The sequence below is a fragment of the Myotis brandtii genome, unplaced genomic scaffold (assembly GCF_000412655.1).
Source record: "Myotis brandtii unplaced genomic scaffold, ASM41265v1 scaffold56, whole genome shotgun sequence".
NCBI lineage: Eukaryota > Metazoa > Chordata > Mammalia > Chiroptera > Vespertilionidae > Myotis > Myotis brandtii.
This window is the reverse complement of record NW_005370080.1, coordinates 1560520-1571487: the sequence shown is the minus strand read 5'-3', so window position 1 is coordinate 1571487 and position 10968 is coordinate 1560520. Positions and strand designations below refer to the sequence as shown.

General features: G+C 44.9%; 1 protein-coding gene across 1 annotated transcript in view; it reads right to left on the bottom strand.

The window, feature by feature from the left end:
- The window catches only part of GFOD1 (glucose-fructose oxidoreductase domain containing 1), a 118513-nt gene extending 107551 nt beyond the window's left edge, over positions 1 to 10962 (bottom strand). Inside the window, exon 1 of the mRNA XM_005878415.2 lies at positions 10417 to 10962. Coding sequence (XP_005878477.1) covers positions 10417 to 10669 — 253 coding nt within the window. The 5' untranslated portion in view covers positions 10670 to 10962. The remainder of the gene's footprint in view (positions 1 to 10416) is intronic.
- Positions 10963 to 10968: the final 6 nt, after the last annotated feature.

Here is a 10968-nt window from a genome sequence, read left to right as displayed (position 1 = left end):
GGGGGGGGGGGGGGGGGGGGAGAGAAACACTGTCCAGACACTGTGCAAAACAAGTGACTGAAAGATCCTGGAGCATGTCCGGTAATCTTCAAATTGGAAATTTCCCTCAAAGAATCTTCCGTGCATTGTCAGGACCCCAGGCAACGCTGGGGCCCATCATGAGCATCCGCTCACATGGCTGTCTTTCTCTTCTAGATAATGAACCATTTCAATGAATATCTGGCAAAGCTAATTTCATTTGGCTTGGGGGGTTATTTCAACTGTATCTGGTTCCAAAATCAAAAATAAAGGGAAGCATTTTAAAACCAAAAAATTCTACCCCTGACTTAACAACTTAACAAAATCACAAAACCAATGCATACAGCTCAATAAGAAGACAAACCACCCAATTTAAAAATGGTCAAGAGATTTGAATAGACATTTCACCAAACATACACGACTGGCTAATAAGCACCTGGCTAATGATGCTCAACATCATTGTTAGGGAAATGCAAATCAAAATCAGAATGAGATACCACTACACACTAATTAGAATGGCTATAATAAAAAAGACTGACAATACCAAGTGTCGGTAATGATGTAGAGAAATTAGAATTCTCATGCATAGGTGGTTTGACTATAAAATGGGCAGCTGCTTTGCAAAACAGTTTGGCAGTTTCTTAAACAGTTAAATTTATACAGACCTTACAACCCAGCAATGTTAGTCCTAGATAACTATACAAGAAAAACTAAAAGATGGGTCTACAAAAAGACTTGTATGCAAATGTTCACAGAAGCATTATTCATAATAGCAAAAAACTGAAAACAATACAAACATCCATCAAATGGTGAATGGATAAATAAAATATGGTATATCCATACAATGGAATCTTGGAATATTACTCAGCGATAAAAAAGGAATAAGTTTATGATACATGAAACAACATGGATGAACATCAAAAACATGCTAAGTGAAAGATGCCAGGCACAAAAGACTAAATATTATGATTTCACTTATATAAAATTTCTAAGAAAGGCAGAGACAGAAAACAGATCTGTAGTTGCCTGGGGCTAGCGGTAAGAACAGGGATTGGCTGCCAACAGGCATGAGGAAACTTTTTGGGACACTGGAAGTGTTCTAAACCTTTTTGTATAGGTAGCTGCACAACTATATACATTTACTAAAAAGTGACTGAATCACTTGGTAAATTTTATATATATAAAGTATATCCCAATAAAGCTATTTTTTTAAAGCACTGTTAAAGCTGCAAACAAACTTAATTTGGGGCTTCAAAATTCTGTAGCTTTAGTTTCTGGATATTATGCTAACAGATCATCTCAATACCATAAGTTCTATTACATTTGGAAATTGGAAACTTAAAAAAATGTATCATCCATATCATTTTAATGTAAAGTTTTTTTTTTCTGCATTTTTAATGCTCTACAGGCCATTAACAATTCTCAGAGAGAGTCTAAACCCTAAGGCATTCCAGACTTGCCCAAACTTGAGTGGCCAGCTCCCCAAAGCCCTGCTGACAGGTGTAGAACTGCTCAAGGTGAAGGGTCACTATGGCTCTCAGCAGTGAGGATGTGGAAGCCTTTTTCCCAGCATTCTTTTGGCTTGAGTCTAAACCAGAAAGCACTTCTGCCTTCAAGGTCTTCCTGTGTAGAGGACAATGCTCAGAGATGCTCTCCTAAAGGTGAATGCCCACCCCCACCAGCTGAACTCACTGGAACAGTTTCTCCACCGACAAGTCTTTCCAGCCTTACACTTGTGTGACACACCTGCCAGCTATCTCATCGCCCAGCTTGTCTAGCCAGGTGGCCTTGGTCCAACCAAAATTTGTATTTGTCAGAGATCTCCAGAGAAGCAGAACCAATTGGATGTGTGTGTGTGTGTGTTTATATGAAGAGAGATAGACAGAGAAGTTGATTTTTAAGGAATTGGTTCATGCAATTATGGAAACTGACAAGTCCAAAATTTGCAGGGAAGAACAGCAGGCTGGAGACCTAGGAAAGAACTGATGCCGTAGCTTCCAGTGCAAAGGCAATCTGAAGGCTAAAATCCTTCTTCCTCCAGCGAGCCTTTTTCCTAATTCCTGGCTCCTTCCAGGCCTTGTGCTGAGACTTGAGCACAAAGGGCTATGCCTCATCTTGGTCCCCTGCTGGCACACGCCATGCAGTAGGTGCTCAGTAAAGGCTTGTAAAACCAATAGGTAACCACAAAACTCCCTGTTTCTCTACTTTCCCATCACATACTTTAAAAATATATACATCCTAAATTTACTAATAAAAGCTATGACAAATGATTGCATCATTCCACTGTTTTACTATGGACATTATAAAAGCAGCAAAATACCAAATGTGTATTTCATAAAGTGGATAAAGAACCTACGTAATCAAGAAATGTCTCCATTTGCAAAATCTTCACCTAAGTCTGTGTTCCTATAATCAGCACCTTTGTGGAGTGTGGCCCAGCTGGGAATGACCATTCTTAATCCCTCTATCCTACATTAGTGGTTTCCTTGGCATTTTGTGATAAACTCCCCACATTATGAGATAACCTCCAAAAAGACTCAGCCAGAAACAGGCATCAGGCACACACAGGGACAACTGGGATTGGAGGGCAGGGGCAGGGTGGCACTTTTCAGGTGGTTGAATGGGTGTTTGTCTTTGGGAGCTATGTGTGGGCAGTGTTCCATCCACCACGTGGGCCCTTGAAGCAGAGGAGGCTGGTCTAAAGAGGGATAATGATAAAGCCGACACATGAAGACGAGTAGAACACAGAACGGTCACATTCCCAGAGTTCATGGTTTCCACGTACCTAGTGAGGCCCAGTTAAATCCCTGCCCCTGAGTTCCAGGAGATGGCCCCACATCTTCTCACAGTAATATATCTTCATAGGAGCATCGTGAGTTGCTGGTAACCCATCAGCACCTGCTAGACCACATATCTGTGAAGCAAGTACTGGATTCTGAGCTAAGACAACCTTTGACACTTAGCTTATGCACATTCCCTTTTAAAAATAAGAAAACTTGCCCTAACCGGTTTGGCTCAGTGGATAGAGCGTCAGCCTGCAGACTCAAGGGTCCCAGGTTCGATTCTGGTTAAGGGCATGTACCTTGGTTGTGGGCACATCCCCAGTAGGGAGTGTGCAGGAGGCAGCTGATCGATGTTTCTAACTCTCTATCCCTCTCCCTTTCTCTCTGTAAAAAATCAATAAAATATATTTTTTTTTAAATAAGAAAACTTTCAACTGTATTTTCTGAATCTATCAGGAGGGACTCATCTCTTCTGAAAATTAGAAAAAAATATGTTCAAAAGCACTACTTGAAATAGGCTAAAGCATTGATCACATTGGGGAGAAGTAAAACTAATATTTATTGAACTTATGCAGATAACTAAAGGGGCATGGCTGGTCTCTACATACCCTCACCCATTTTAATTGTCACACCAACCCTATAAGATAGGGTCTTTAACTCCATCATATTGATGAGAAAACAGGCTCAGGAAGGATGTTTACCTCTCCCAATGTCACACAGTTGTCACCTGCCAACCTTTCCTTTCATTGGTTAGTCTTATGATTCACAACACCTTATACAATGATGCTCTTTGCCAGGCCACAATTGTCCTGAATCAAAATATATAACTAATTGCCTGTATGTAACCCTTAACCAGTTAACTACCACGATATTTTGAATTTAATTTAAAAAGGTCCACCACTTGCGTCTATAGACACTTATGGCATACAAATGGTTAAAACATGCTATTTACTTCCACTTTCTTTTTTTTTTTTCTTTTTTTTTGGTTCATCCAGTTTCAGGTATCAAAATGTCCAACTTCTTCATTTGGCTTCATCTCACTCCAGTTTAAACTTCTGCACAACTGTACATTTTCAAAGCCAGGCATCATCAACAAAATTATCATTCAACTGCACCTAATTTCAATTAGATGTGATGAGGTTGGTGAAGCTTCCCTTTCCCTAACAGTAAATGGAGTCTTTCTTTCATTTACATAATGCCTTGGGGCTTCCTCAACTCTGCAACAAATCATCAGACCAAAATCATTTCCCTCAGTGCTCAGGGGCAGAAATCGCCTTGCCCACACAGTCTTCAGATAGAAAGAGCTCAAGAAGAGACTTCAAGGAAGAACCAGAAATGCAGAGTTTGCTGGGATTTCAGAAGGGTTACTCTCAAGTCCAAATGTGCCGTTTCATTATCTAACTGCAGCCGTATCTCTGCTAGTGTGGCAACCATGACCAGAGGGGCCCTGACTCAACCAGGTTTCCTCCTGCTCTCTCACCCCTGTTCCAGCGGCCCTCCTCAACCTTGAGCAATTGCTGACACTGTGAAGTAGGACAGGAAAGGGTGTACTGCTCCAGGTCTTCAGCTGATGGTGCCAAACAAGTTGGGGCAAGATCAATGTGCGGCCATATCAAAGCTCCGCGAAACCCTAAGCCTTATTCTCCCTCCCAAAGGAGCCTTCCATCCCATGGAGAGGCTTCTCCGAGAGCCTCTGCATTACTGTCTCCAAATATCAGGGCAGAGACCATGAAAACAGATGTGATCAAATTACACACAAAGACAAGAGGCATTTTAGCACAGTTCCCCTGCCAGGTTCATTACTCACAGTAGAGAACTTCTTTTTCCAGAGGCGGAGAGCCAGCACATCTCTGTCTGGCTGCTGCAGCCTCCACATCGCCTGCGAGCTGGAGAGAAATTCTGAATCTCAGGTCCCACCTGGAATCTGCTCAACCTTTTGATAAGATCTCCAGGTGCTGTGACTGCATGTTAATGTTTGAGAGGCACTGGGCTATTGCATGCAGAACAAAAATGTTATGTACTGACTGACACATCCTGTTTAAAACCTTTTACCTTCCCCAAGCATTCACTCAATGAAAAGGCATTCACCTGTCACTCAGCAAATATTTATGGAGTGTCTACGAGGTGACTGACTCAGTGCCCTGGCACTGTCTGGGGAGATAAGGTCTCCCTGGTGAGCAAAGCAGACAAAGGCTCTACGTCACAGTACTTACATTTTAGTTGGGGAGACAAATGGCAAGTAAGAGAAGAAGCAAACAAATGAAAGAGATCTTCACAAACTGTGATAGTGTCACCAGGAAGATAAAGAGGATGACAGAGGTATAAGTGACAGGTGGGGCGGAAAGATTTGGAAGGGGAGGATCCAGAAGAGCCTCTCTCCCAATAGAACATTTAAGCTGAAACTTGAAAGTGAGAATATGTGAAGGAGAAGCTTCAAAGGAGTGAGGGAGAACCTTCCAGACATGGGGATGAGCCGGTTTGTAAAGGCCCAGGGCTGGGAAAGGAGTTGGCGTGTTTGAGGAACAAAAGGAGGACAAAGTACCTGGAGGGTAGTGAGCCTGGGAGAATGTACTGTTGCCAAAGAGGTGGGAAAGAATACTAGGTAGGGCCATTTCAGACCAAGTAAGTCTGACAAAGAACTTGAATGTTGCTCCAAGTGCTACAGGAGCCACTGAAAGGTTCAGAACAGGGAATGATGCAGTGTCCTCCATTTGGTGTTCTAAAGAGAACAACCTGATTAAGAAACAAGAGTGAACATGAGGAGGCAGCTGGGCGGCTCATTGCATAGTCTAGGTCAGCCGTGGGCAAACCACGGCCCGCGGGCCAGATCCGGCCCATTTGAAATGAATAAAACTAAAAAAAAAAAGACCGTACCCTTTTATGCAATGATGTTTACTTTGAATTTATATTAGTTCACACAAACACTCCATCCATGCTTTTGTTCCAGCCCTCCGGTCCAGTTTAAGAACCCATTGTGGCCCTTGAGTCAAAAAGTTTGCCCACCCCTGGTCTAGGTGGAGTAGCCCACTGCAGGAGGACAAACCGAGACATGTTTTGACTGACCCCAAAGGCTGGCTGGGTAGTTGCGCTATACCCTGCACACCAGGCAGCTCTGGATACAAAGGTGAGGCACCAGGCAGTCAAGGGGCTTGAGGAGAGAGGCACACAAGGAAGTCTGAGATAGCTGTGTCATCTCAGGTGCCCCCTCATTTGGCACTGTCTTTGTTAAATGCAATGAGCACATGCTTTTTGACCAGCAGTTCACGTGTCTTTCCTACAAGCGGATTGGTGTGCATTCATTACGATGTTTGTATAAGTAGAAGATTGGAAACAATGTTGAGTAATAGGGAAATGGTTAAATAAACGTTGATTTAGCCATACAATAAAATATTATGCAGCCAAAAATGGAAACAAGGATACTTTCACATTCTGAGTTTTTTTATGTACATATCTATCTATATAAAAGTCTAAGCAACCTTTATGACCGGTAGCTATGATGCGCACTGACCACTAGGGGGCAGATGCTCAACGCAGGAGCTGACCCCTGGTGGTCAGTGTGCTCCCACAGCCAACCTCCCGCTGTCCCTCCCCCTGGCCAGCCGGCCTGATGGCCCTGATCAGGACTGGGCGAGACGGCCCGATTGGCCCTGATCGCCGGCCAGGCCAAGGGACCCTACCTGTGCACAAATTCATGTACTGGGCCTCTTGTTTTTGTATATGTGTGTGTATATGTAATCTGTATATATAATAGGATGTTACCAATTGTGTAAAAAAGATTTTAAAATTCTCATGCATATATTTGCCAATACACTCCTTGAACCTTCAAAAGGAAACATAAAAATGGCCTCTGTTGAGGACAGGCACTGAGGGACACATACTTCTTTCTTTCTCACTGTGTATTTTTATAGCATTTAAAATTTGTTTCATGTGAATATATAACCTATTTTAAATAGCTAAATAAAATTTAAACAATGCATTAAAATAGATGCAAAATAAGATGGGGGCCCATGGTGCTGAGACCACGGATATGTAGGAGACAGGACTGAGGGGGAGAATTCTAGAGCAGGTAACACTGGGACTGAGTCTTGAAGAAAGAACAGGCATCCATCACCAACATAAGGCGGAACCATGATCTGACAAAGGCATGGACATAAAATCCAACAGGGTCCATTCAAGCAGTAGTCTGGTTAGCTAAAGTTCATGGGGTTCCAGAAAAACCAGCAGTTCTTGCCGGTTATGTCAAAAAGTTGGGGCTTTTCCCAGAAGTGATGAAAGGGTGGAGCAGTAACATGATCAGGTCCACAGTTCCTTTTTTTCCCTTCACTTTTATTTATTGATTTTTAGAGAGAAAGGAGAGGGACACAGAGTGAGAAACATCAATTCGTTGTTCCACTTATTCATACATTCATTGGTTGATTCTTGTATGTGCCCTAACTGGGGATCGAACTGGCAACCTTGGTGTATGGAGACAATGCTCTAGCCAACTGAGCTACCCAGCCAGGCCGGGTCCACAGTTCTTCAAGATAATTCTGGCAGCAGGGTGGAAAGTGGACAGAGGCACGGGTAGGGAGGAGCCAACTGGAACCTAATTCACAAACTAGTTAAGGGCCTAGTTCCTTTTATGGAAGAAGCAATGATGCAGAAGAGGGAACAGAGACAAGAGGGATTAAGGAGTTGGCATCAACCAGATTTAGGAATTGATTCCAGGGTGGGGGCGAGGGGAGGTAACAGGAGTAGAGGATAACTCCAAAAATCTCACTTGGCTACTGTTAACAGAGAGAAGAAACTGAGGCAAAGGAGCAAGTTTGGGGATAGGAGAGGAAGAAATAAGTTCCAGAGGAGGCAGAGTGATGGGTTCAAATCTCTAGGTACATGTAATTGAGCAGTTCGACTTACGTCTCTGTATTTTAGTTGCTTCATTTGTAACATGGAGCTAACATCTATCTGAGAGGATTATTTTAATCATGCAATGAAATGTTTTATATACAGGACATACCACACTGCCTGGCCCATAGTAGGTACTTAACAAGAGGCAGCCCTGGACATGGTAGAAATTATACATTATAGAAAAGTCTCTACAACAGAGAAATGCCTACTTCACTAAGATAGAGATTTCAAGGAAATTTTTTAAAATTAAATAATGTTGTTATTCAATTGATTCCAAGCTTTATTCATCTAGGATATCTAGACCAACCCCTCTCCTTGACAATTCTGGATATAGACAACAGATCTCTCACCATTGCTGCCCAGGCTTTTGCTAAACAGACAATTCACCAGGACTAATCAAGATTGGCTTGTTTCAATCCAGACAAACTCTAGCATCTATAAACCCCCAACGGCCAGACCATCGTATAACTGTTCGGGGGTTTTCACTTCCTGTGTTGCCTGTGACAAACCTCTCACCGTGACATCAAAGCAAACCCAGACTACTACCCCGCCTGGTACTCACAAGCACAACTCAAAGGAGAGTGACCTCCAGGGAATTTCCAGTGAAGATGAAGTCTAGAAAGAGACTAAACTCCAGTCCCTCTAAATCCGATGCCTCCCCAATTCTATGATCACAGATGACTTCAAATTACCTGCAAACTCAGAAATTTTTTTTAAAAAAGCCTATGACTTACCATGAAGACATGATCAAAGCCCTATTCCGTAGCATGAGTATTAAACCAAGTCTACTAGTATTTCCTGTGCCTCTTATGCTTGGTTTTGAAGATGTTCCTCGCATTAGTCTTGTCAAGAAAGAAAAATCATAGGGACTTTTGAAAATAAATATCTAGAAATATATAATTTGTGCTTCTCTTGAAACCAGTACCCCTACTCATGACCTAAGTACCCCCACTCATGACTCATGATGGTCAGAAAACAGAAACATCCTTGTTCCCCAAATTGCCACTGTCCTAGAGACAAGCTCTAGGGCTGCTCCCTGGGTCTGACCTGCAGGACTGCGCTGCCCTAGAGGCAAAAGTGATGTCAAACATGATCTTTCTGATATGACCAGTCATATGCCCTCTAGGAGACATGGGGCTCAATATGGACCTGTTTTATACTAATTGCCCAAACAGATTTATATTATAGGATGGCTATAATCTATTTGATATGCATAGACCCACTGTAAGCACAGAGGTTAACTACCCAACACATACGTTATATGAAACAGAAACAAAATATTAGCCAAAATCCAGTGACATTCAATTCAAGGCCAAAGAAACCAAGCAACAAAGGTCAGAAGCTTAATAAAAAGTAACCTGAAAACTGACAGCCTTGGGCAGCCTATTATAGCAGATGTCCCGTGTGAGTTAATAGCAGAATGGCCTGATAAGAATGGTGTTTTAGGGAGATTTCTACATTCTGGTCATAGGTCTCTGAAGATAGAATTGAAATATATGTATGTTTCACCTACCCGAAACCCACACTTGTTTTTAAAAATAAAACATTCTGTCCAAGATTACATAAATTACCATTGGTTTCTGGGTGCCTTCCCAAATCTCCCTGTGTAATTTTTCTCTCATGTGACATCCTGTGCTTTGTCTCTTTCCTGGCTAATAAAATTCCGACACTTTTCCTGGGAGAGTGAGGACAAGCTCCCTGGGGTTGTCTTAGGTCTGAGTGAGAACTGCTCATGGACAAAACAGTTGTTCCTCTGGGGATGGCAGACATGCTGGTACCGTACTCTGAGATTGTTCAGACTGCCTGGGTTAGGTGGGGGGACCGGCTGGTGAGGGGCCGTGAGCTCATGCCCAACCCGCTTGTCAACACCAGCCCTGACGGGAATTCAGGAGGGATTACTGCTTGCCTCCACGTGAAATCGGCTGCGTGGGGCCTTTTCCCACACAAAGCCTCTGTGCCTCTGGAACTACTGCGCTCATGCCCTAAAAGCTGAAGGTCTATGACTCCTAATCTGCGCAGACTATTCTGGGGTGCAGCACTCGAAAGTTAAAACTCTCTGGTTTTATCCAACCAGTCTGTACTAACCTATGAACCTCCCAGATTCATAAGACGTCCCAGGAGATACCCCCAAACCCTGACATCCAACCACTCCCGCTATCCTTGCTTCCAGCGAAGACGAGATAATTGTCAGAGGTCTAATTTCACACTAAACTAACTCATAGCGGAAAGTAGCAAACTACCCCTAGCAGGGAGCCACAGCTGCTAATCGTCAGGTCTACCGCCCCCCGGGAAACCAGGAAGGTGTGTGGGGCCCTTTATTCAGCGTTCTGGGGCGCGCACTCGCCTCTCGCAGGCGCGCACGCACATTCTCCGGCACTACACACACGGCTGGGGGCTTAGTTTTCTCTCCCTCAGAGCAGCCATCCACAGTCCTCAACAGCTGATGCGCCTCATCCCCATCCCCGGAGCATGCGCCTCCTACAGCCCCCGCGCCGCACACGTGGGGAAGCGCGTCCAGGTGGAGCCAGAAGGGCGGAGGGAAGCAAAGAGGCGTTGAGGGCCAGGGATGAGGAAGGAGGGCGCTGCGAACGGAATGTGGGGTCTCAGGTCCTCGGGTCCGCGTAGATGCCTTGTAAGCTTCTGGGAGGAAGAGAGGGAGAGAGGAGAAAAAGCAGCGGGAAAGGCGAGGAGAGGAGGCAGGAGAGGAGGTGGGGGAGGGGCCACTCACCCAGGGTTTTGACAGCGATCTGCCTGGTGAGGGGCGGCGGCAGGTTGATGCACACTAAGTCCACGTCCTGATGCAGCAGCACCTCGTCAATGCGACTCGTATAGAAGGGAACGCTCATCTCTTTGGCCAGCTCCTCCGCTTCCTCCTGTGTGCGGCCCCACAGCGCCTTCACCGCGAAACCCTCGTCTTTCAGCAGAGGGATGATGACTCGGGCAGTGAGGCTGGTGCCGAACACGCCCACCCCGGGAAGCATGGCTGCTCAGGTCCACCTGGTTCTGCTTTAGCTTCGCTGTCCAGTCCAACACGCCCGCACACACGCCGCTGCAGCCCGGGACTGACTCTCTCCCGCGTCTTTTCCGCAGCCGGCGAGTAGCGCACGCACAAGCCTCTACACGCTGCCAGCGCCCGGAACGGCTGGGCTGCGGGGTCCCTTTGCTCCCCCGCCCTCCGCCTAGAATGAAATAATTCAGCGGCCGCCAGGAGGCCGGTAAGCACGAGGCTCCCAGGGCGTGGGGCGCGGATCTTAAACTGCAGCGCGGCGGTGGGAATGGC